This window comes from Rattus norvegicus, chromosome 1 (genome assembly GCF_036323735.1).
Source record: "Rattus norvegicus strain BN/NHsdMcwi chromosome 1, GRCr8, whole genome shotgun sequence".
NCBI classification, from domain to species: domain Eukaryota; kingdom Metazoa; phylum Chordata; class Mammalia; order Rodentia; family Muridae; genus Rattus; species Rattus norvegicus.
Genome location: NC_086019.1, coordinates 102,397,708 through 102,424,946, shown reverse-complemented (window position 1 = coordinate 102,424,946; position 27,239 = coordinate 102,397,708). Strand labels below are relative to the sequence as shown.

The 27,239-nt window shown below is 37.5% G+C and overlaps 1 protein-coding gene across 3 annotated transcripts in view; it reads right to left on the bottom strand.

The window, feature by feature from the left end:
• The window catches only part of Vom2r37 (vomeronasal 2 receptor, 37), a 61,666-nt gene that overhangs the window by 31,326 nt on the left and 3,101 nt on the right, over window positions 1–27,239 (bottom strand). Inside the window, exons 2-5 of one of the 3 annotated variants that reach the window (XM_039091454.2) lie at window positions 20,729–21,020; window positions 19,594–20,400; window positions 17,984–18,211; window positions 16,498–16,621 (exon numbers count right to left, since the gene is read on the bottom strand). In XM_039091454.2, the coding sequence (XP_038947382.1) occupies window positions 16,498–16,621; window positions 17,984–18,211; window positions 19,594–20,400; window positions 20,729–21,020 (1,451 nt within the window). Of the gene's footprint in view, window positions 1–16,497; window positions 16,622–17,983; window positions 18,212–19,593; window positions 20,401–20,728; window positions 26,714–27,239 lie in introns of those variants that run through there. The other 2 variants (XM_039091443.2, NM_001099487.1) reach the window with 2 other exon arrangements.

Genomic DNA, 27,239 nt, shown 5'->3' with positions numbered 1-27,239 from the left:
CTTTGAAGAAATGTCCTCACTGCCAAGGTTAATGATTCCATGATAAACACAAACAGTACAAGGCTAGGAGTCAAGGACATGTATAATTCTCAGCAAAGTGGTAGAATGCTGTGACCATCAGGCTGTGGAAAAGAACTCTGAAAACATTAGTTCAAAAATATATGATTTCTCAACTAGGCAAAATATAAGGATGCAATATGAATTATATGAGGAGCCTCACAGATGTAGAAAAGCAGATGCAACGACACTGTGAGCCAGGTTGTCAAAAAGATACTAAGAAAGGAGATAAAGAAATTCAGGGAGTTGTGATACTAGGGCAAGTTTCCACCTATCTTAGTTTACAAGGTCAGGCAGGTCTCTGAATTCCTTTGCAATGTTAAAAAATGAACTTGTCCTTTTCCCGAGTCACTGGGCTAAGTTTTTGGAGTGCTAATATGTGGGATGTTGAAAAGGAAACCTAGAAAAAATGATTGAAGTGATTTGTAAATAAAAGAGTAGCCTTTTTGTCTGCATGTGATTCTTCTGTAGAATTTATTTCTAGGGAGAGCTAAGCTGTCTGAAGATCTTTGGAGTGTGAACACAGCTTTTCAAGATTTTTTTCAAACAGGACGTCTGATTTTAGATGAAAAAAGCATGGAGAATGAACAAAGCTCTTTTAGAATTTTTCATAGCTCTGATAGAATTTTTCATAGCTCTCTTAGAATTTTTTCCTAATAGGATTTCAGACCTTGGCTGGAAATCCCAAGATTTACTTAGAGAGAAAACATAGTGTTTTTTAAAAATATTTTCTAGCTGTTTGTAAGAGGTTTTCTCAAGAGCAAATATGGATATATTAGAATGTTTTCTTGGTTTCTGGTTTTAATCAGAAAATCTAAGAATTTCTTTTAGGATTTTTCTAACAGGATTTCTTTCTTTTTTTTTTTATTTTATTAACTTGAGTATTTCTTATATACATTTCGAGTGTTATTCCCTTTCCCGGTTTCCAGGCAAACATACCCTCCCCCTTCCCCTTCTCTATGGGTGTTCCCCTCCCCATCCTCCCCCCCCTTGCCGCCCTTCCCCCCAAATCTAGTTCACTGGGGGTTCAGTCTTAGCAGGACCCAGGGCTTCCCCTTCCACTGGTGCTCTTACTAGGATATTCATTGCTACCTATGAGGTCAGAGTCCAGGGTCAGTCCATGTATAGTCTTTAGGTAATGGCTTAGTCCCTGGAAGCTCTGGTTGCTTGGCATTGTTGTACATATGGGGTCTCGAGCCCCTTCAAGCTCTTCCAGTTCTTTCTCTGATTCCTTCAACGGGGGTCCTATTCTCAATTCAGTGGTTTGCTGCTGGCATACGCCTCTGTGTTTGCTGTATTCTGGCTGTGTCTCTTGGGAGAGATCTACATCCGGCTCCTGTCGGCCTGCACTTCTTTGCTTCATCCATCTTGTCTAATTGGATGGCTGTATATGCATGGGCCACATGTGGGGCAGGCTCTGAATGGGTGTTCCTTCTGTGTCTGTTTTAATCTTTGCCTCTCTATTCCCTGCCAAGGGTATTCTTGTTCCTCTTTTAAAGAAGGAGTGAAGCATTCACATTTTGATCATCCGTCTTGAGTTTCATTTGTTCTAGGCATCTAGGGTAATTCAAGCATTTGGGCTAATAGCCACTTATCAATGAGTGCATACCATGTGTGTTTTTCTGTGATTGGGTTACCTCACTCAGGATGATATTTTCCAGTTCCAACCATTTGCCTACGAATTTCATAAAGTCATTGTTTTTGATAGCTGAGTAATATTCCATTGTGTAGATGTACCACATTTTCTGTATCCATTCCTCTGTTGAAGGGCATCTGGGTTCTTTCCAGCTTCTGGCTATTATAAATAAGGCTGCTATGAACATAGTGGAGCACGTGTCTTTTTTATATGTTGGGGCATCTTTTGGGTATATGCCCAAGAGAGGTATAGCTGGATCCTCAGGCAGTTCAATGTCCAATTTTCTGAGGAACCTCCAGACTGATTTCCAGAATGGTTGTACCAGTCTGCAATCCCACCAACAATGGAGGAGTGTTCCTCTTTCTCCACATCCTCGCCAGCATCTGCTGTCACCTGAGTTTTTGATCTTAGCCATTCTCACTGGTGTGAGGTGAAATCTCAGGGTTGTTTTGATTTGCATTTCCCTTATGACTAAAGATGTTGAACATTTCTTTAGGTGTTTCTCAGCCACTCGGCATTCCTCAGCTGTGAATTCTTTGTTTAGCTCTGAACCCCATTTTTAATAGGGTTATTTGTCTCCCTGCGGTCTAACTTCTTGAGTTCTTTGTATATTTTGGATATAAGGCCTCTATCTGTTGTAGGATTGGTAAAGATCTTTTCCCAATCTGTTGGTTGCCATTTTGTCCTAACCACAGTGTCCTTTGCCTTACAGAAACTTTGCAGTTTTATGAGATCCCATTTGTCGATTCTTGATCTTAGAGCATAAGCCATTGGTGTTTTGTTCAGGAAATTTTTTCCAGTGCCCATGTGTTCCAGATGCTTCCCTAGTTTTTCTTCTATTAGTTTGAGTGTGTCTGGTTTGATGTGGAGGTCCTTGATCCACTTGAACTTAAGCTTTGTACAGGGTGATAAGCATGGATCGATCTGCATTCTTCTACATGTTGACCTTCAGTTGAACCAGCACCATTTGCTGAAAATGCTATCTTTTTTCCATTGGATGGTTTTGGCTCCTTTGTCAAAAATCAAGTGCCCATAGGTGTGTGGGTTCATTTCTGGGTCTTCAATTCTATTCCATTCGTCTATCTGTCTGTCTCTGTACCAATACCATGCAGTTTTTATCACTATTGCTCTGTAATACTGCTTGAGTTCAGGGATAGTGATTCCCCCTAAAGTCCTTTTATTGTTGAGGATAGTTTTAGCTATCCTGGGTTTTTTGTTATTCCAGATGAATTTGCAAATTGTTCTGTCTAACTCTTTGAAGAACTGGATTGGTATTTTGATGGGGATTGCATTGAATCTGTAGATCGCTTTTGGTAAAATGGCCATTTTTACTATATTAATCCTGCCAATACATGAGCATGGGAGATCTTTCCATCTTCTGAGGACTTCTTCAATTTCTTTCTTCAGAGTCTTGAAGTTCTTATTGTACAAATATTTTACTTGCTTGGCTAAAGTCACACCGAGGTAGTTTATATTATTTGGGTCTATTATTTAGGGTGTCGTTTCCCTAATTTCTTTCTTGGCTTGTTTCTCTTTTCTAACAGGATGTCTAACTTGATTTAAATATCCATGAATTTTTTATAGAAGCTTTTCTGACATTGGTCAGAAAATCCACAAGCTATCCAGAGAGCAGTTAGAATTCTTTTATAGCAAGAGAGAGCTGTCTCAAACAGACAAACAGAAAGCAGGAGAGAGAGAGAGAGAGAGAGAGAGAGAGAGAGAGAGAGAGAGAGAGAGAGAGAGAGAGAGCCCTGTCAGGAGCAAACTACACACCTGAGAGCTATCTACAGGAAACTCCCTAGGGAACCATGTCGAGCAGAAGATAGGGATTTGACTTCAAATCATACTTTCTGCCACTCTTATATACCCCTTTTCTCAGGAACTGCTCTCCAAGCTGAGACTAGCTTCAGTAGACACTGAAGAAATTCAAAGAATCATTAAGTCCTACTCCAAAAGCCTTCACTGCACAAAATCTGAAACTCTGCACAAAACGTATGATTTTCTAGATAGATACCATGATCAAAGCTAGATCAAGATCAGGTAAATTATTTAGACATTCCTATAACCTCTAAGAAAATAGGAGCTTTGATTAAAATATAGCAACCAAAAAAGCCCACGACCAGATGGTTTTAGCACAGGATTCTACCAAACTTTCAAAGAAGAGCTAATACTAATAATCCTCAAACTATTCCATTAAATAGAAACAGAAGAAACTTTGCCACACTCATTCTATGAGGCCACAGCCACCCTAATATCTAAATCACACTCAACTAAGAACTTCAGACCAATTTGTCCAATGTACATTGATACCAAAACACTCATTAAAATGTTCACAAACTGAATACAAAATGGCATCAAAAGCTCCAACCATCATCATCATCAAGTAGGATTCATCACAAAGATGCAGGGAAACTTCAATATACAAAAACTGTCAAGGTATTCTACCATATAAACGAACTGAAACGAAAAAAGTCACATGGTCTCACTAGATACTGAACAAATCTTTGACAACATCCAACACCCCTTTATGTTACAACTCTTGGAGAAATCCAAGACACAAGGTGCATTGCTGAAGATAATAAGCACAATATACAGCAATCTGATAGCCAAGATTAAATTAATGGAGAGAAACTTAATGATATACAATTAAAATCAGATACAAGAGAGGGCTGCACTCTCTCTCTCCCTATTTAATCAATATAGTACTCACATTTATACCTAGAGCAATAAGACAACTAAAGAAGATGAATGGGATACAAATTAGAATGGAAGAAGTTATAGTATTACTATTCACATGTGATATGATGAAATACATACATGACCCCAATAATTCTGCCAGAGAAAACCTACAGCTGAAAAACACCTTTACAAAAGTGGTTAAACAAAATTAATTCAAAAAATTCAGTGGCCTTCTTTAAACAAATAGTACCTAGGCTAAGAAAATATTAGTGAAACTACACCCTTTACAGTAACCACAAATAATGTAAAATATCTTGCTGTAACTATAGACAAGCAAGTGAAACACCTGTATAACAAGAACTTTAGACTTCTGATAAAGAAAGAAATTGAGGAAGATATCAAAAGATGAAAATCTCCCCTGTTCATGGATCAGGAGGATTAACTTAGTAAATGCACATTTTGCTAAAAGCAAACTATAGATTCAATGCAATACCCACCAAAATTCGATAACAATTCTTTACTTTCCTTGAAAGAGCAGCTCTCAACTTCATGTGAAGAAAAAGAAAAAAACCCCAGGGTTATTTAAAACAATACTGTATAAGAAAAGAACTTCTAGAAGTATCTCATCCCTGATTTCAAGCTATACTACAAAGTAATGGTAATAAAAACTGCATGGCATTGGCATAAAAACAGACACATGATCAATGGAATAGAATCAAACACTCAAAAGTACACCTTCACATCTATGGGCACTTGATGTTTGACAAAGAAGCCAAAACTATACAATGGAAAAAGGGAAGCATCTTCAACAAATGGTCCTTGTCTAACTGGATGTCTTTAGGTAGAAGAGTGCAAATTCCTGCAAATAATTCAAGTCCAAATAGTTCAAAGACCTCATCATAAAACCTGACACACTAAATACAATAGGAGATAAAATGAGGAACTGCCTTGAATTCATTGGCACATGAGACACTTCCTAAACAGAATACCAATAGCACAGGCACTAAGATCAACAGTTAATAAATTTGGCCTCCTGAAATGTAAGCTTTTTGCTAGAGTAAGGACGCCATCAATAAGATAAAACTGCAGCCTGGAGAATAGGAAAAGATCTTCACCAATTGTACATTTGACAGAGGTCTAATATCCAAAGATATTGCAAAGAACTCAAGAAATTAGATACAAATAAGTGAAATAAGTCAATTAAAAAGTGGGATACAGAACTAAACAGAGAATTCTCAATAGAGGATTTTCAAAATTGTAAATTATGGGAAGAAAAATAGAATTTTTTCAAAGAAATACTTTTTTATAATTATTTTCACTGTCTAAATATACAATCTGATTAAGGACTTAAATGTTATACATGCTTGATTCACCTTTTTTTTGTTTCTAATCCATATGCTGCCTTAATTCTTGTCATCTAATTACCTGGTTGTACTTTCTTTTTCCAAGATTTATTTTCCCTGAATTCATTTTGATACAAACATTTTCTATTGTGAACATCCTGGCGAAGAACTTTTACTTCAGTTAGTTTCACTAGCTCAAGCACATACAGACATTCCTAGTTTATCATTCAACTAACATTCAATAATGCAGTTTACATGGCATCATTGCCATTTCCTAGTTGTCACAAGACATGATTCTACAGCAATTAATATAAAAGTAGCAAACATCTGTTAAAACTGTTTATATGTCATTGATATGTTGTTATTGATGAGTTAATGGTTATATCACATACTTTAGGGTTTAAAAATCTTTACCTGTATGGGAGATAATCATTATATAGAAATTTCAGAAGTGACACACTATAGAATTAACATAATATATGAAAATATTTATAGAAAATGTGTTTCTTCATAATGGGTGATGTCATGAATTTGTTTTACACATATTTTCCAAGTGGAGATTATGTACATCACACAAGAGGTTTCTGAACATCTTTGTATTGCAGATTGATCACATGATCTTGAGTTGACTGTTTTGACTCAAATGAAACAGGACAGTGAGAGGGAATCTTGGATCTTAAATATGCTGTGAAATTCATGAAGTAAACTACTGATGCTACAAAGGATTATCCTGAGTGAGATAACCGAATACAAAAAGAAAAATATGTAGTCAATCATTTATATGAGGCTTTTATCTGTAAAGTACTAAATCAGCAGGCTACACTCAATATAGTCATTGATGTTAGGTACAATGTAATAGCCTGGAAGAGTGAAGAATCACCATAGTAAGCAGAAATAAAATACATAGTTATGGATGAATGGCATGTAAGACTGGAATAGGAATATCAAATGAGAAATAGAGAGAAGATGTGAATACAGATGTGACTATGGGAATGAAAAGCTAAATCTAGGGATAATTTGAGGGGTTGTATTTGAAAACCTATACAGATGAAGTTAAAATATATACATATGTCTTGGAAACTTTAATTGGAACCACCAAATAATGGTAAAGCCAAAATCCAAATGGACATCTCTAGCCAGTAAATGAGAGCTGTATTGTCAAATAGACTGCACAAAATTTTTGGCCAAAGAGGCACTATGAGAGCCCAAAGAACCCAGCCCTGTTCAAGGCTATTGGTTACTCTGCACAGTAGCTGAAGACAGCAACTCATAAGTAATTTTGCATAGAGAAATCAAACTCGCACCTACCTAGAGCCTTACCCACTATTGACTAGTTTTCACAGTATTTAGAGGTACTCTTCATACTACCAGAGGGAAAAAGAAAACATAACACAACTTCAAACACTGCAATCTATGAAGGTGAGCTGCCAGCACAATACACTGCTACAGTAGTGGCTCAAAATTGGTTGAAATAACAACCCACTACCTGATTCAAATAGAGGCCCACTTCATAACATAAAGCCCATGGCTGATATTGCCTTGGAAACCAAACACCTGAGATGAGATAGGCAATATACTCAGGAAAAAAACAAAATACTACTCTTCTACAAAAGAAACAAAATGATGTGATCCATTTATAATACCTTTCTTCAGTGGACATAGATCAGTACTCTTCTCAGCTTTTATCAGAAAAGCATCCTCCTATGCTAGATAAAAATGATAGATGCACATGGCTGGACAATGATCAGAGAAAGACATACTTTGGAACATTCAGTTCTAAAATGGGGACCTATATAAAGACCTCTGGCTTCAGGGCTTAGGGAAAACAACAAGGAAGTATTCAGAAAGATTGTAAGAAACAGTGATGAGGGAAGACACTGATAAAAGAAAGCCTTCTCTACACATCAGGATTTGTAAGGTATGAAATCCCAGAGAGTCTCACAGCATGCAAAGCTGTTACATATGTATAAGTCAGATAAGGTCCTGGTGCAGACATGGGAACTATACACAAGTCCCATTGCTACCAAAGAACTTACCATGAAATAAAAATTGGTGGCACTGAAAATTTTATTTTTTCAATGGATTTCAACTGGGTAAGCAAATAAAACTTATAGACCAGATCCATTACCTGATGACCAATACAAAATTAATTCAGTGGGATAATGAAAGAATTTATTGTCTCACAATGGTTTGTCTTGAGAATTTATTTTAAACTAACAGGTAGGTCTTAATGCATATGTTACAGTTTCTGATTTTGTTTTCATGGGATGTCCAATTATGAAAAATGTGTGTTTGTATTTGCCTTTGCATGTGAGTGTGTATGTGGGTGCATGCATGTGTGTGTGCATGTGTGTGCATGTGTGTGTGTGTGTGTGTGTGTGTGTGTGTGTGTGTCAATGTCTGCATATGATTCTTGAAATTATTCTTTGGGTATTTGTTTAGTTAGTTAGCTTGTTTCATCATATTCTGCTTTGCTTATTATTAAATTTTATTTTATCATTATGAGTTAGATGTCTTTTGTATTCTAGTGGGAAAGAAAAAGAAAGGGAATGAATTTGTATAGGTTGGAAATGGGAAGAATTGAAAGGAATTTAGGGATGAAAAATCAGAAGTATATTCTATAAATGAAAACTACATTGATATTCTATCTTATGCCTATCAGAATGCCTAAGAACAACCATACAAGTGGCAACTCATGCTGGCAAGGATGTGGAGCAAGGGGAACACTTTTCCATTGTTGATGGAAGAGCAAACTTGTACAGCAAATATGGAAACAGTATGCCATTTCTGCAGAAAGATGGGAGTCAGTCTACCTCAAAATCCAAACTTATTGCTCTTTGGAATATACCCAAAGTATGCTTTATCCTATCACCAGAACATTTGATTAACCATGTTTGTTGCTGCTCTACTTACAAAAACAGAAACTGGAAACAAACTAGATGTTCTCCAATAGAAGAATGAACATAGAACATATGATACATTTACATAACAAAGTATTAATACTTATATGTTAAAAATGATATCATGAAATTTCCAGACAAGCATAAGGGAATAGAAAAGATTAAACTGAGCCCTGGAGTGGTGGCACAAGCCTTTTATCCCAGCCCTCTGGAGGCAGAGGCAGGAGGCCAACCTGGCCTATGGAGTTAGTTCCAGGACAGCCAGGGACAAACAAAAAAACCTGTCTGTAAAAAAAGAAAGGGGGGGGCAGGAGCGGCAGGACCCCTGCCTGACACACCGCCGGAACCTGAAGGAAACAGACCGGATAAACAGTTCTCTGCACCCAAATCCCGTGGGAGGGAGAGCTAAACCTTCAGAGAGGCAGACAAGCCTGGGAAACAAGAAGAGACTGCTTTCTGCACACACATCTCGGACGCCAGAGGAAAACACCAAAGGCCATCTGGAACCCTGGTGCACTGAAGCTCCCAGAAGGGGCTGCGCAGATCTTCCTGGTTGCTGCCACCGCAGAGAGCCTGTGGGTAGCACCCCGCGAGCGAACTTGAACCTCGGGACCACATGTAAGACCAACTTTTCTGCTGCAAGAAAGCTGCCTGGTGAGCTCGGGACCCACGGAGGCAGAATTCCTCTAGGACTGGGCACGTCCTGTGTTTACCGGAAGTCCCACACCCGCGGATCCCGGCCTGCAGCAGCTCTCTGCTCCCAGAACCCATGGGAGAGAGACCTCACCCCCTGGTCAGGTGGGCACTCCTGAGGCTGCAGAGCGGAAGAGACCACCAACACTGCCCACCCCTGCCCACATCCCTGGCCCAAGAGGAAACTGTATAAGGCCTCTGGGCTCCCGTGGGGGAGGGACCAGGAGCGGCAGGACCCCTGCCTGAGACACCGCCAGAACCTGAAGGAAACAGACCGGATAAACAGTTCTCTGCACCCAAATCCCGTGGGAGGGAGAGCTAAACCTTCAGAGAGGCAGACAAGCCTGGGAAACCAGAAGAGACTGCTCTCTGCACATACATCTCGGACGCCAGAAGAAAACATCAAAGGCCATCTGGAACCCTGATGCACTGAAGCTCCCGGAAAGGGCGGCGCAAATCTTCCTGGTTGATGCCACCACAGAGAGCCCAAGGGCAGCACCCCGCGAGCGAACTTGAGCCTCAGGACCACAGGTAAGACCAACTTTTCTGCTGAAAGTGACCTGCATGGTGAACTCAAGACACAGGCCCACAGGAACAGCTGAAGACCTGTAGAGAGGAAAAACTACATGCCCGAAAGCAGAACACTCTGTCCCCATAACTGACTGAAAGAGAGGAAAACAGCTCTACAGCACTCCTGACACACAGGCTTATAGCACAGTCTAGCCACTGTCAGAAATAGCAGAAAAAAGTAACACTAGAGATAATCTGATGGCGAGAGGCAAGCACAGGAACCCTAGCAACAGAAACCAAGACTACATGGCATCATCGGAGCCCAATTCTCCCACCAAAACAAACATGGAATATCCAAACACACCAGAAAAGCAAGATCTAGTTACAAAATCATATTTGATCATGATGCTGGAGGACTTCAAGAAAGACGTGAAGAACTCCCTTAGAGAAACACAGGAAAAGATTAATAAACAAGTAGAAGCCTACAGAAAGGAATCGCAAAAATCCCTGAAAGAATTCCAGGAAAACATAAATAAACAAGTAGAAGCCCATAGAGAGGAGACACAAAAATCCCTGAAAGAATTCCAGGAAAACACAATCAAACAGTTGAAGGAATTAAAAGTGGAAATAGAAGCAATCAAGAAAGAACATATGGAAACAACCCTGGATATAGAAAACCCAAAGAAGAGACAAGGAGCTGAGATACAAGCTTCACCAACAGAATACAAGAGATGGAAGAGAGAATCTCAGGAGCAGAAGATTCCATAGAAATCATTGACTCAACTGTCAAAGATAATGTAAAGCGGAAAAAGCCACTGGTCCAAAACATACAGGAAATCCAGGACTCAATGAGAAGATCAAACCTAAGGATAATAGGTATAGAAGAGAGTGAAGACTCCCAGGTAAAGGACCAGTAAATATCTTCAACAAAATCATAGAAGAAAACTTCCCTAACCTAAAAAAAGAGATACCCATAGGCATACAAGAAGCCTACAGAACTCCAAATAGATTGGACCAGAGAAGAAACACCTCACGTCACATAATAGTCAAAACACCAAATGCACAAAATAAAGAAAGAATATTAAAAGCAGTAAGGGAAAAAGGTCAAGTAACATATAAAGGCAGACCTATCAGAATCACACCAGACTTCTCGCCAGAAATTATGAAGGCCAGAAGATCCTGGACTGATGTGATACAGACCCTAAGAGAACAGAAATGCCAGCCCAGGTTACTGTATCCTGCAAAACTCTCAATTAACATAGATGGAGAAACCAAGATATTCCATGACAAAGCCAAATTTACACAATATCTTTCTACAAATCCAGCACTACAAAGGATAATAAAGGGTAAAGCCCAACATAAGGAGGAAAGCTATACCCTAGAAGAAGCAAGAAACTAATCGTCTTGGCAACAAAACAAAGAGAATGAAAGCACACAAACATAACCTCACATCCAAATATGAATATAACGGGAAGCATTAATCACTATTCCTTAATATCTCTCAACATCAATGGCCTCAACTCCCCAATAAAAAGAAATAGATTAACAAACTGGATATGCAACGAGGACCCTGCATTCTGCTGCCTACAGGAAACACACCTCAGAGAAAAGACAGACACTACCTCAGAGTGAAAGGCTGGAAAACAACTTTCCAAGCAAATGGTCAGAAGAAGCAAGCTTGAGTAGCCATTCTAATATCAAATAAAATCAATTTTCAACTAAAAGTCATCAAAAAAGATAAGGAAGGACACTTCATATTCATCAAAGGAAAAATCCACCAAGATGAACTCTCAATCCTAAATATCTATGCCCCAAATACAAGGGCACCTACATACGTAAAAGAAACCTTACTAAAGCTCAAAACACACATTGCACCTCACACAATAATAGTGGGAGATTTCAACACCCCACTCTCATCAATGGACAGATCATGGAAACAGAAATTAAACAGAGATGTAGACAGACTAAGAGAAGTCATGAGCCAAATGGACTTAACGGATATTTATAGAACATTCTATCCTAAAGCAAAAGGATATACCTTCTTCTCAGCTCCTCATGGTACTTTCTCCAAAATTGACCATATAATTGGTCAAAAAACGGGCGTCAACAGGTACAGAAAGATAGAAATTATCCCATGCGTGCTATCGGACCACCACGGCCCAAAACTGGTCTTCAATAACAATAAGGCAAGAATGCCCACATATACGTGGAAATTGAACAATGGTCTACTCAATGATAACCTGGTCAAGGAAGAAATAAAGAAAGAAATTAAAAACTTTTTAGAATTTAATGAAAATGAAGGTACAACATACCCAAACTTATGGGACACAATGAAAGCTGTGCTAAGAGGAAAACTCATAGCACTGAGTGCCTGCAGAAAGAAACAGGAAAGAGCATATGTCAGCAGCTTGACAGCACACCTAAAAGCTCTAGAACAAAAAGAAGCAAATACACCCAGGAGGAGTAGAAGGCAGGAAATAATCAAACTCAGAGCTGAAATCAACCAAGTAGAAACAAAAAGGACCATAGAAAGAATCAAAAGAACCAAAAGTTGGTTCTTTGAGAAAATCAACAAGATAGATAAACGCTTAGCCAGACTAACGAGAGCACACAGAGAGTGCATCCACATTAACAAAATCAGAAATGAAAGGGGAGACATAACTACAGATTCAGAGGAAATTCAAAAAATCATCAGATCTTACTATAAAAACCTATATTCAACAAAACTTGAAAATCTTCAGGAAATGGACAATTTCCTAGACAGATACCAGGTACCGAAGTTAAATCAGGAACAGATAAACCAGTTAAACAACCCCATAACTCCTAAGGAAATAGAAGCAGTCATTAAAGGTCTCCCAACCAAAAAGAGCCCAGGTCCAGACGGGTTTATTGCAGAATTCTATCAAACCTTCATAGAAGACCTCATACCAATATTATCCAAACTATTCCACAAAATTGAAACAGATGGAGCACTACCGAATACATTCTACGAAGCCACAATTACTCTTATACCTAAACCACACAAAGACACAACAAAGAAAGAGAACTTCAGACAAATTTCCCTTATGAATACCGACGCAAAAATACTCAATAAAATTCTGGCAAACCGAATTCAAGAGCACATCAAAACAATCATCCACCATGATCAAGTAGGCTTCATCCCAGGCATGCAGGGATGGTTTAATATACGGAAAACCATTAATGTGATCCATTATATAAACAAACTGAAAGAACAAAACCACATGATCATTTCATTAGATGCTGAGAAAGCATTTGACAAAATTCAACACCCTTTCATGATAAAAGTCCTTGAAAGAATAGGAATTCAAGGCCCATACCTAAACATAGTAAAAGCCATATAGAGCAAACCAGTTGCTAACATTAAACTAAATGGAGAGAAACTTGAAGCAATCCCACTAAAATCAGGGACTAGACAAGGCTGCGCACTCTCTCCCTACTTATTCAATATAGTTCTTGAAGTTCTACCCAGAGCAATCAGACAACAAAAGGAGATCAAGGGGATACAGATCGGAAAAGAAGAGGTCAAAATATCACTATTTGCAGATGATATGATAGTATATTTAAGTGATCCCAAAAGTTCCACCAGAGAACTACTAAAGCTGATAAACAACTTCAGCAATGTGGCTGGGTATAAAATTAACTCAAATAAATCAGTTGCCTTCCTCAATACAAAAGAGAAACAATCCGAGAAAGAAATTTGGGAAACAACACCCTTCATAATAGACCCAAATAATATAAAGTACCTCGGTGCGACTTTAACCAAGCAAGTAAAAGATCTGTACAATAAGAACTTCAAGACACTGAGGGAAGAAATTGAAGAAGACCTCAGAAGATGGAAAGATCTCCCATGCTCATGGATTGGCAGGATTAATATAGTAAAAATGGCGATTTTACCAAAAGCGATCTACAGATTCAATGCAATCCCCATCAAAATACCAATCCAATTCTTCAAAGAGTTAGACAGAACAATTTTCAAATTCATCTGGAATAACAAAAAACCCAGGATAGCTAAAGCTATCATCAACAATAAAAGGTCTTCAGAGGGAATCACTATCCCTGAACTCAAGCAATATTACAGAGCCATAGTGATAAAAAAAACTGCCTGGTATTGGTACAGAGACAGACAGATAGATGAATGGAATAGAATTGAAGACCCAGAAATGAACCCACACACCTATGGTCACTTGATTTTTGACAAAGGAGCCAAAACCATCCAATGGAAAAAAGATAGCATTTTCAGCAAATGGTGCTGGTTCAACTGTAGGTCAACATGTAGAAGAATGCAGATCGATCCATGCTTATCACCCTGTACAAAGCATAAGTCCAAGTGGATCAAAGACCTCCACATCAAACGAGACACACTCAAACTAATAGAAGAAAAACTAGGGAAGCATCTGGAACACATGGGCACTGGAAAAAATTTCCTGAACAAAACACCAATGGCTTATGCTCTAAGATCAAGAATCGACAAATGGGATCTCATAAAACTGCAAAGCTTCTGTAAGGCAAAGGACACTGTGGTTAGGACAAAACGGCAACCAACAGATTGGGAAAAGATCTTTACCAATCCTACAACAGATAGAGGCCTTATATCCAAAATATACAAAGAACTCATGAAGTTAGACCGCAGGGAGACAAATAACCCTATTAAAAATGGGGTTCAGAGCTAAACAAACAATTCACAGCTGAGGAATGCCGAATAGCTGAGAAACACCTAAAGAAATGTTCAACATCTTTAGTCATAAGGGAAATGCAAATCAAAACAACCCTGAGATTTCACCTCACACCAGTGAGAATGGCTAAGAACCAAAACTCAGGTGACAGCAGATGCTGGCGAGGATGTGGAGAAAGAGGAACAGTCCTCAATTGTTGGTGGGATTGCAGACTGGTAAAACCATTCTGGAAATCAGTCTGGAGGTTCCTCAGAAAATTGGACATTGAATTGCCTGAGGATCCAGCTATACCTCTCTTGGGCATATACCCAAAAGATGCCTCAACATATAAAAGAGACACGTGCTCCACTATGTTCATCGCAGCCTTATTTATAATATCCACAAACTGGAAAGAACCCAGATGCCCTTCAACAGAGGAATGGATACAGAACATGTGGTACATCTACACAATGGAATATTACTCAGCTATCAAAAACGAGTTTATGAAATTCGTAGGCAAATGGTTGGAACTGGAAAATATCATCCTGAGTGAGCTAACCCAATCACAGAAAGACATACATGGTATGCACTCATTGATAAGTGGCTATTAGCCCATATGCTTGAATTACCCTAGATCCCTAGAACAAATGAAACTCAAGACGGATGATCAAAATGTGAATGCTTTACTCCTTCTTTAAAAGGGGAACAAGAATACCCTTGCAGGTAAGAGAGAGGCAAAGATTAAAACAGAGACTGAAGGAACACCCATTCAGAGCCTGCCCCACATGTGGCCCATACATATACAGCCACCCAATTAGACAAGATGGATGAAGCAAAGAAGTGCAGACCGACAGGAGCCGGATGTAGATCGCTCCTGAGAGACACAGCCAGAATACAGCAAATACAGAGGCGAATGCCAGCAGCAAACCACTGAACTGAGAATAGGACCCCCGTTGAAGGAATCAGAGAAAGAACTGGAAGAGCTTGAAGGGGCTCGAGACCCCATATGTACAACAATGCCAAGCAACCAGAGCTTCCAGGGACTAAGCCACTACCTAAAGACTATACATGGACTGACCCTGGACTCTGACCTCATAAGTAGCAATGAATATCCTAGTAAGAGCACCAGTGGAAGGGAAAGCCCTGGGTCCTGCTAAGACTGAACCCCCAGTAAACTAGATTGTGGGGGGGAGGGCGGCAATGGGGGGAGGGTTGGGAGGGGAACACCCATAAGGAAGGGGAGGGGGGAGGGGGATGTTTGCCCGGATACCGGGAAAGGGAATAACACTCAAAATCTATATAAGAAATACGCAAGTCAATAATAAAAAAAAAAGAAAAGATTAAACTGAGTAAGGCAATCCTAGAAAGATAAATATTATATTTATTTGCTTATATCTTTATGTTAGTTGTTAAATAGATTATAATAGAGATACATGTTATACTGGTTACAAAAAGAGGAAAGGACTAGGCAGTCCCACAGATTTCCATGAAATAATAGAATTTGTGGAAGTACTGAGCAAAGGGGATGAAAATAGGGTGAGAATAAACATATATACTGGAGAAATCAAACCTAACTGCTTAGTTTCCTACTGTGTACAACAACAGCAGCAACAACAACAATAAATTCCTGTACTGGAAATAATGATTACGATGTTGTGGGGAATCCAAGTTTTAAGGGAATCCTACATGTGACTGTGTACTGTTTGAAAATATAAAGAAATTGTGCTAAAAACACTGTGTCCATGGTGAAATGAAAAAGGCCATTAATGTGTGGGCAAGGTGAGTATTCAGGGATAAATATGTGCAGTGGATCAGCAATGTAAGTCAAGGATGATTTCAATATCTGGAGAGTGTGATTTCAAAAGGAAATAAAACTAGTAGCAATGCTTAAATTTCTAACAAGGGAATATGAGATACTCTCTTCTTATCTCCAGTCTTTTCCCATTTGCTTAGGTATAGCAGACTCCTGCAGACAAGCTGGAAATTCTCTGTAAGCCAGTATTTACCTGTCTCATTGGAAATCTCATTTTCTGCACAAGGAGTACAATCAAAGCAGCAGACAGCCTTGCCTTCCTGGGCAGCTTTCCTGAGTCCAGGCCTACAGCTCTCACTGCATACAGACTGAGGAATCTGATAGAAATAAAATCTATTAGCAAATGACTGGGATTCTTTGAAAATTTTGAGTAAATAGAGAATTTATGAGTATAATTGAGCAGTTAATTTTCCTTTTTTTTAAAGATTATTTTATTTGTATGAGTACACTGCAGCTGTCTTCAGACACACACCAGAAGAGGGCATGGGATCCTGTTACAGATGGTTGTGAGCCACCATGTGGTTGCTGGGGAATTGAACTCAGGACCTCTGGAAGAGCAGTTAGTGCTCTTAACCGCTGAGCCATCTCTCCAGCCCCAGTTAATTTTCAAATGCTTCACCTTACAATTGAGGGGTTTAGCTGCTAATGGGTTTTGGTATTGCTAATTTTATCTGATTTGCAGTTACACAGCCCATATGTTTAATCCTTGGTCCAATTCCTGAAGATGTTGATAAGTATTGGTGATTAAAGTAGTGTTCAAGAAAGCCATGATATGCATTCAGATTTAACTTGTATTCATGCTTACTGGCTGCTAGGGGGATCTTTTATATTGAAAGTGGTTGATAACATTGACTAACAACTTTATAGGTCTTGGATTCATCATGGAAGCAAATCTTATGCATCTCCATGCATAGTTTTATACAGGCACTTACTGAGATAAGAACCACCTCTAAATGGTGGTCAGTATTTCACTGGCTACGGTCACAAACAGAATGAAAAGGTGATAGAAGTGTGGAACCACATTCTTTCATGTCTAAATTTGCTGTAATTCTGATCTATGAACATGTTGTCATCACCTTGTTTGGCTTTTAAAACATTTTTTCTACAATATAATGAGTACTTGAAAAGTCAGCAAAAAAACAAAAAAAAAAACAAAAAAAAACAAACAATCAAAAAAAAAAAAAAAACCAAAAAACCTGTACTTGCCTTAGTTACTTTTTTTGATGATTTACATGAAGTCAATTAATACACACACACACACACACACACACACACACACACACACACACACACACATGAATGCATGCCCCCACACACAAACATACACACACACATTTGTCATAATATTATGCCTTTTCAGAGGCTGGGAAAATAATATGTAACCTTACCTAACTGAAATTTCTTCATCTAGGTGACCAAATGAATCTATCAGTGTTCTGAGGCAGTATCTAATAGGCATTCTTTTTAAGACATGTATGGGCTAACAAACTTGAAAACAAATATAGCCATTGAGCAGAAGCATTGATGAGAAAATAGTCTATGGTATCTGTTTTTATGTGCAGATCCTTAGGGATAGTTCAATATTTATTGGTATTGAGTAAAAGTCTAATGATCATTACATCCTGAGAATTACTTTAGTTTTATGAAAGGTCAGAGAAGTGAGAGAAGTCACAACTCACCTTTGTAAACCTTGTAGGCCACTGTATCATCCCTTCACATAAAGAGAACTGTACATCCTTGTAAGAACTTAGAGAATAGGTTCCTACTTTCACCTTTAATCCAAGACCACTTGGAAAATTCCAAAAATTAAGAATGTCATACTTTGTATCTAAGTTTCTTCCTCCATCCATTACTGTGTGTCCTTTCACATGACTTTTATTTATTGTGGTCCTTAAGAAAGGGAGAAGCTAAAAGAAATGCAAAAAAAATAGGTTAAAAATCATATGAGATACTAAAACATTTTTAAAGAAATAAAAGAAATCTCAGTTGACACCGTCATGTCCAACCGAAATGGTGAAAGTCGTTGAAGCTAGGACAGTTGTATGTCACAATTTCAACAAAGGTAAGCCAAATGCTTGGATCATTTTCATGCCATTTCTCTTTTATGTGTTGGTCTCTGCCTCTAGCATTCTTGGAAACTTTCTGCATTATGATTCATTTTATGTTTTTTTTTTCAGAGAAAATTATGTCTGAATGTTTAGGAAAGTCATAAACTTACTAGTCCTTCTGCCCTTTAAGGAAATTCTCTTATGTGGCCCTATTTTTAAATCTTCCTTATGTCCTGGAGATTGTGACAGGTATAAATAAGCAGAAATCTAGACATTTATAAATGAAGCCATGACTCCAGGGATTTTCTTGCATATCTACCCCTAAACAAACCCAAGCTTAATAGTTGGAACAGGTTAAACTTAAAAATATTTGGCAAACTCCACTCAGCCAGGAGAACTGGTAACTGACTCTACATCATTAGGCCATCTTTCTTCTGTGGAACCTGTATAAATGAAGACCCAACCGGACTGCTAGTTAGACAAAGCTTTGTGATTTCCCTGAAAACCATACCTGGGTCACTCCTTTCTCACTGACATATTATCTCCCCTTGAGAAACACAAATAACTTTCATGGTTGCCCCCTGACCATCAATGCATTTAAGCCCACATGATAAGAAGAATTTTTAAAGGAGCCATCAAAGATCCTGAGTAAATGAAAGATGCTTGAATTGAAATGCATTAAATTTCAGAAGTCTCATTCTGTACTAGATAAATCATTGAACTAAATATAGCTAAGATACAAAGACACCAATGTACATGAATTGAGCTAATTCATATCTCCTTGATAAGCTAACCTCACCTATTCACTTTTGGAATATATTTGAAGCTTCTGTCCTGAAAAAAAGAAGGCCTGAAAGTCTGAAGTACACTTTAAAGTGGTCCTTAACTTTATAACCCGTGGAAGTGCTGAGGAGCATTTTAACCCTTAAAGATCTACACTAACCTCTTCTCTGAGAAATATAGAGGAGAAATCTCAACTTTTTACATTGAAAATATTATGAAGAAAAATGTGAGGTAACATGTTATATGAATTTAATATTAGCTTAAGATTTTTCCTGTTACTGCCAATTTATTAAAAAAAACACTTACTCAGAATTTAGCATTTAACTCCAGATGTAGAAACAATACATCCCTTGTTATTGACAACATAGTCTAGCACATAGAATGCCAAATTATAATGCCTTAAGAAATATTAAAATTGCCACATTGCTGATATTATAAAACCTAGGAAGAAATATTACCTGCCAGGGGGAGAATACCATTCCTTTTTCATTGATATATGGTTGTATTTGTATTTGTTGAAGACTTAGCTCATGGAGACTATAGGCCACAGCATACACAGCATTGTATATATTGTATCCTTCTTCACTCATAGTTGGGTCAAAAATGTGTCTGGGTAGTAATTCCAAAGAAGCATTGAGTTGGCAGTTCTCCAAAAGTTGACAGTCAAACTTAGAAAACGAGCACTTGAAAAACAAAAACCAAAACTTAGGAAGATAATCATCCTCTGGGTATTTGTAGGGATTAACTGTTTGAATAAAATTCATGAACTCAATCATCTCTTCATGGTGGTATGAAAAAACAAGACTCCCATGAAATGACTCTACCATAAAATAATCAGAATGGTTATCAACATCCCATGAAGAGTTCAAGACCCAAACTTTCCATGTAACTAACAGTTGTGCAATGTGCCGAATTAATCCTTCTACAGAAATGATGTCCCCGTAAATAACTATCACATTTGCTGATGATTCCTCAATTTTCTCCATACTTTTCCATAATGCATTGGAAAATGCATTCCATGTGCCAGGGATCATTTTCGAAAATGCTATGCAGATGCCATTGCTCTCCATATTTTCTCTCAAGTCTGATAGAAACTGAGTACCTCTGTGGTCATCTGGGAGCATCAGACCAACCCAGGACCAGCTGAAATGAAGCATCAAAAGGACTATGGCAAGTGATAGAGATGTGTCTTTGGGAGCCATCTGATAGAGGGAATTAGATGTCCCCTGATCATTCAAGGTAGAATCAAAAGGCCCAAAAGTGAGCTGAAGAGATAATAAAATACATTGCTATGCGACACAACCTCAGATCAAAATCAACAGATGGATAGAGTCAAGATGAAGATGGACTTATCTTATAAACTCAATACATTTTTAACATGAATTGGTGTTAGACCTTCAGTTCCAATAACCTAGCTTGTCTCACCCACTTCTCCGTTCATTCTATTTTAAGTAATGGAATTGTGGATCTATTAAGTATCTTCATACTTTTCTTTGATAGTTGATTAACTCCAGTCCCCCTATTTTACATTTTCAGATACCTATAATGTCAACAAGGGAGATTGTCTCCTAGTTCTCACATCCCATTCCTCACCTGAGGTATTTTGTAGAGTTGTAGCAGTGTTCCAATATGGGCAGATGCTGACCATGATGGTCCTGTGAGTACAACAGGTGACTTTCTCTTGTGTCCACAGTCACAGTTAGGAAGGGGATTGATTATCCCTGTATGCCAAAGAAGGGCACTATAAAGAATATTCTTTTCAGTATATGGAATATTATAGATATCATATCCAATAGTTGTATTGTGTAGAAGATGAGGGTTTCTGTTTACCTCCTCAATGGCAAACATCAGGGCCAGAACAAACTGGTAGTTCTTAAACTTATACCTGCATAGATTTCAAAAAATTATACAGGAGGAAGCCATAGACCATACAACCTTGCTCTTTTGTGCAGTGGTTTTATAATATAAATATAAATGTTTCTATGAACTCATTATTTTAATATCTTCTCATGAATAACTGGAATGAGAATGACCATTTTAAATAGATGAGATTATTAATATCCTATACTCATTAATTATTCTGTCTGGGACACTAGTTTATCATTATATTGCTTTGTTTATCTTTCATGTGTGGAAAAATTAAAAAAAAACTCTGTGAATAAGGAATTAGGTTTTGAAAAACAGCCAAACTTTTGTTTGGAACTTGGCCTTTCAGTCTCTACGATTATGAAAGAATAATGTATCTTGATCCAGTCACCCACTTTTCTGTGACAATATCCACCTTAAAAGTTAGCAAAAAATTAATTCAAATAATATATTGCCACAGGTGTCATTTCTATGACTTTTTAATAGGGTGGTCTGGCACGCACTATATAGAACAGAAGATCTTCTTGGCTCCGCCTCTCAGTTAATGGGATTAATTTCTGTGAAACCTCACCCAAATTTATTTCACCTTTGTGTGTGTTCATCAGTTTTATATAGCACTTATTTAGATGTGAGGTTTTGTGTAGGTGTAGGTTCATCAGTTTCATGAACTATGAGTTTGCGGCCGAGAAGGACAACCAGGGTCAGTCTAGGCTGTTCACATGATTTCACAGGGAGCCTCTTAATCATTTGTTTAATTATTGATTGACTGACTAACTAATTTGATTGACTGGTAGAGATTCTGAACATGTAGCCTTAGCTGGGATGGAACACACTTTGTAAACAAATCTGACCTTGAAATCATGAAGGCTTTCTGCCTCTCCTTTCTCTGTACTGCAGTGAATAAATAGTTCCCTGCCAATTGACTTCACAGTTCCTTCCTTGTTTTCAACACATAAGTCTTGCCCTCTAGCCAGATGACTTGTAGAGAGTTACCTCTCCCTATTTTACCCTCCATATGATCATTAGAATAGAAGAGTATACTCATATTGTTTGGAAGGTCTGAGCTAAGTTCCTCAAACTTGCACCTAGAGCATTTTACCTTGCTAGGCAACTGTTGATTTGTCTAATAATAATATGGTAAGAGAAAAAATTAGACCTTTAATGATGCCAAAGAAACATACACAAAGAAATAGCACTGCATTTTAGTGCAAAAGAATTTTGTTCACTAAACAGTTTCCTTAAGATTAGATTTAGCAAATTGTTCTTCAGTTACACATAAAATATTTCATAATAAGACATTTTCAGGGCTTTTATAAAAAAGCCACATTATGTTTTGTATTTTGGAAAGACGCATAGGGAAGAAGAATAATTCTACACTAAACATACTTGAAAATAAAAGGAACAAGACATCTTTAGATGCAGAATTGTTCTGCTGAATTCTGGTATTTTAGACACACACACACACGTATTAATTTTTGTTTTTGTGTTTTTCAGTTTTGCTGCAAGTAATGTTTGTATTTTTGATCCTTTGTACTGCAGTACTCCTTTCTAAAACTTCTTTTTTTTCCATTCATGTAGCTGCTCATCTGCCACATATCTGATTTGCATGATGACACAAAGAATGCTGCCTTTCTTCCTCCTTCCTCCATACTCCTTTTTTGTGAAGCTGCTGAAATTTATAAATTTAATGTCCAAGGTGTGTTTCCTTTAAACCAAGTTGATTTTTTCTTGTAACATAGCACAGAAGAAAAGTATAGACTTCATGTATGTCATAATTTAAAACAAATATGTAAGGATGCATTTGTATTTATCAGGATAAAATCATGGCAACCAAATAAGGACCTGAGAGACTACAAAGATGAAAATAGGAGTACAAAAAGAAGCTATGAAAATATTTTAAGTAAAAATGTATTGTGGAAGAAGCTGAGGATAGGGTTGGTCCATGGGAAGACAAGCATTCTCAACTGACCTGGACCCCTGAGATCTCTCATACACTGAACCCCTGAATAGACAGCATATACCAGCTGATATGAAGCCCCTGTCACATATACAGCAGAGAACTTCCTGGTCTGGCCTCAGTGAGAGAAGATGAACCTAATCCTGGTGAGACTTGAGGTCCCAGAAAGACAGGTGGTCTCATAGGGGTGATGTGGTAGTTGGAGACAGGCAGAGGAGGTATTGGATGGGGAGTGTTCAGGGGGCAGACTGGGAGGGGGATGAAGACTGGACTCTAAAACGGGTTAAAGAATAACAATTTAAAAGGAATTCTCAAATCAAATACACTAGGAACCAAAATTAACTACACCATATCCACATCTCAGTGAACTTCCATACAATTAAAATAGCCATTCTGAATCACATTTAGAAAGTCAAATATCATACATCTTCCTACTCTTTATCTAGAATATCTATCAGGAAGACACAAGATTGGATCCTGCAGAACTTGATGGAAAGACTTTATGACTGAGGACACTACATACCTGAATCACTCTGGAGAAATCACGCTGTTAGTCACCTAGATTCTATATTTCTCCAGGCTAGATTTCAAAGTGCTGGAGATGCTATTCATACTTACCAAAGAAAATGAAATAATCATCATTATCACTAAGTTGTGAACTGTGAGGGATACAGTAATGATTGGGTTTATCAGTTATGCCATCTTGTACTAAGATGGGCACACATGCTACATGTGGACCAACCTTTGTCTGACTCAATATAAGTTCACTCTATAGTATAGAAAACATGCATGGTACTATAAAAGTGCAAGACTGTAAGTAAGTCATAGACACATGAGGATAACTTAATAGTCTTATTATGTTAAAATACAAAATCAACCACTAATGACTTATTGCTGTACCCATGAATTAGTACATCCATCAGCCCTCCTCATAGATTCTTTTTTACAGCAAATGAGAAATAATACATAAACCAATGCCTCATCATGATACAGATAATAGACTATGCAGTGCTAATCTATAAATGTGTGTTAGATATCACACCTCTACCAACAAGGATGAGCAATCATGGCAAAAAGAAATAGGAAGATTGTAACGACCAGAGGCTGTGGATAACATCAAGGAAACAATATTTTCTGCCCACAAGACTTGCACATTTGAACTCAGCATGATTATGAAATCATGTACAAGACTATGTATGCTCAAATAAGATACAATAACAACATGGAGAAGGTAGGCATGAAATTTCACCCTGATCCAAAATACTATTGAGATTTGATAGTTACTAGATGAGAGATAGTTTATTTCTTCACTGTTGTGACCCTTAGGAGGTCAACCACACTCAAAGGAAGGTTCCAGTGACAATAGTACACACTAGAGTACAAAATAGAATACAAACTGCACTTGACTGGAAAAAAGTTATTTTTGTAAGAGGATAAGGGTCAAAGAGAAATATGAGAAGATGGGGTGGTGTGGGTGAATATGCTCAAAATGTTTTGTATGAAATTAGTAAAGAATTAATAAATATCTTTCAAGGCAAAAATAAAATTGAAAATATGTGTCTAATGGAGGGCATTTGGTTAGAATTGTGAGAAAAAAATGAATATAGTTTTTGTCAATAGACAAAATAGATTTAAAACATACCTACATAAATATGACAGGTATCATCTTGACAATTTCATACACGTAAGGAAAGCTTACAAACACAATATTGAGTGCAATCAGCACTATATATTTAATGATCAAACAATATAGGGGATCCAAGCTTCCCAACATAAAGCAATGATAAGGAGGTAGGGAATTGTCTCCAAGATTTCATCACTTTATTTTAGATTCAAATTTTGAGAAAGCATAGTATGTCATGAACATTTATAATTCATATATGGTAACAAACCTTTTTCAAAATTTAACAAAATTTTGCTTGTTATGTTATTATTTTTTGATACAATCAGTTCAAAATATGCATTCTATAGATTGCTTAAACGTTCATGTTAATATATTTAAAGTCCTTACATGTTCACAAGCATGTGAAATATCTTTATTTTCTTAAAATGACCAGATTTATTTTTATTTTTTCTCATTTTTTTCTTTTTCCTACCCAGATTACTACCCATCCAGATCCATGCTCTCTGTCTCTCTGTCTTTGTCTCTCTCTTTCTTGTGTGTGTGTGTGTGTGTGTGTGTGTGTGTGTGTGTGTGTGTTTGTTTAAAAAACAAACAGGAAAATTAAAAAAACAAGCACACTGATATTTAAAAAAATAAAACATAGAACCTGTGTTTGATGGTACACACTGTTTGGTACCCAAGAGGCAAAAGCAGGTAGATGTCTGATTTTGAGGTCAGCATGGTGTACACAGTTTTGGGACATCCAGGGCTAAATGAAAAATGTATGTTTCAAGGAAGGAAAGAATGAAGAAAGAAGCAAACAAATTATATATATATATATATATATATATATACATATATATATATGAGAGAGAGAGAGAGAGAGAAATAAAAATGTTTCACTGGGAATTGGAGTGCATTTCTTCAGTCACAGCATGCAGTAAGCAGAAGAAAACAGGACTTTGCCTAAGTTTTAGGACTACTAGGGCTATATGAGTTAGAGAAACTCTGTTTCAAAATAAAAAATAATAAAAACAAGAAGAGCAATGTAATACCATATGAAACTTTCTCCCATCCCGCCCAACCACCCCATACTAAGTTTTTTAATGTGAAACAAAGTATTTTAGTTAGTTATTTTTTACTGGATGAAAGACCATGACCAAAAGCAAACTAAGGAGGAAAGGATTATTTTGGTAACTTTATTATGATTACTCTTGCTGTGGTGAAACACCATGACCAATAACAAGGTAAGGAGGAAAGCTTTGTTAGGTGATTACCTACACACCATAATCCATCACTGAAAGACATCAGGACAGAATATCAAACAGGGCCAAAGAGTGGAGGCAGGAGATGATACAGAGGCCAGAGTGGTTCTACTAACTGGCTTGTTCATAATGTAATTCTCAGACTGCTTCCTTAGAGAATTCATGATTACCAGCCTCAGAATGGCTTCACCCACAATGGGCTGAGTAATACTATTACAAGTTTTCCTACAAGCCAATTTAATAGAGACATTTTCTTAACTTATTCTCCCTCCCCTTCTCAGGTGACTTTAGCATGTTTCAAGTTGATACAAATCTTTGCAGAATATTTAGCTTATACTTCATCATTGCTGTTCATTATTGGAACAAGTCAGGACAGGTAATCAAGTAAGGCAGACCCCTGTACATGGGTGCTGATCCACTGGCCACAGAGTAATGCTGTTTATTGTTTTGCTCACTATGGCTGGCTCAGTCTCCTTTCTTTTGGAACCCGGGGCCACATTTGCCAAGGTGGCACCCCACCCACAATGGACTGGGTCCTCTCACACAAGTAAGTATTAAGAAAATACCCTACAAGTCTGCATATAGATAGCCTGATGTTATTGAGACAATTACTCAATTGAGTGTTCCTCCTCTCCAGTGATTCTAGTTTGTGTCTAGTTAACATAAAACTAATCACACCAAGGAATAAGATAAAAATGTCTACAAATGTTTCAGACAATATGAAAATGTTAAGAAATTGGTAATAATAGTTTAATAAAAGTATAAGGTAATGAATAGTCAAAAATAATCTTAATAAGTGGTTATTTATAAGATTCTTATTAGAATAAAGATCATAACAGAACATACAGACAAATCTGCAGAAAAGGTCAGAATTCTGAGAAATTTCTTGTATTATTTCTAAATGTATACTACATCATACAACTTATACTACAAATTAGAGACTACTCCATGAATTGTTTACTTATTCAATTAGAGGAGATAAAGTTGAAACATCATACAATTAAATGATTTTTTAATCTGTTAATTTAAAAGAAAATTAACTACAAAAGTCTAGATATTTTCTTCATCTATTTCTGTTATCTATATCTATTTCTGCAAGTGATAGTTTGAGGTAAATGGTAGAAAAACATCCACAGTGCTGACAATGACTGCTATAAGTACTCACCTAAGCAAACCATGACAATGTCTCTTACATCAGAGAGGGTGATGGGCTTGAAGGGTTGCCTCTGTTTGTGGTTCCAGCTCTGCTGGAAATTACCTTTGTTTATCATAGCTACTTTACTAATTGTCCAGAAAAAAGGGGAGCTAGCAAACACAACCCAAATGCCAGTTAGAGAATAAACTATAGAATCCAAAATATCATTGAATACAGTAAAGCACACACCACAGTTGTACTTCTCAAATAAATGAATA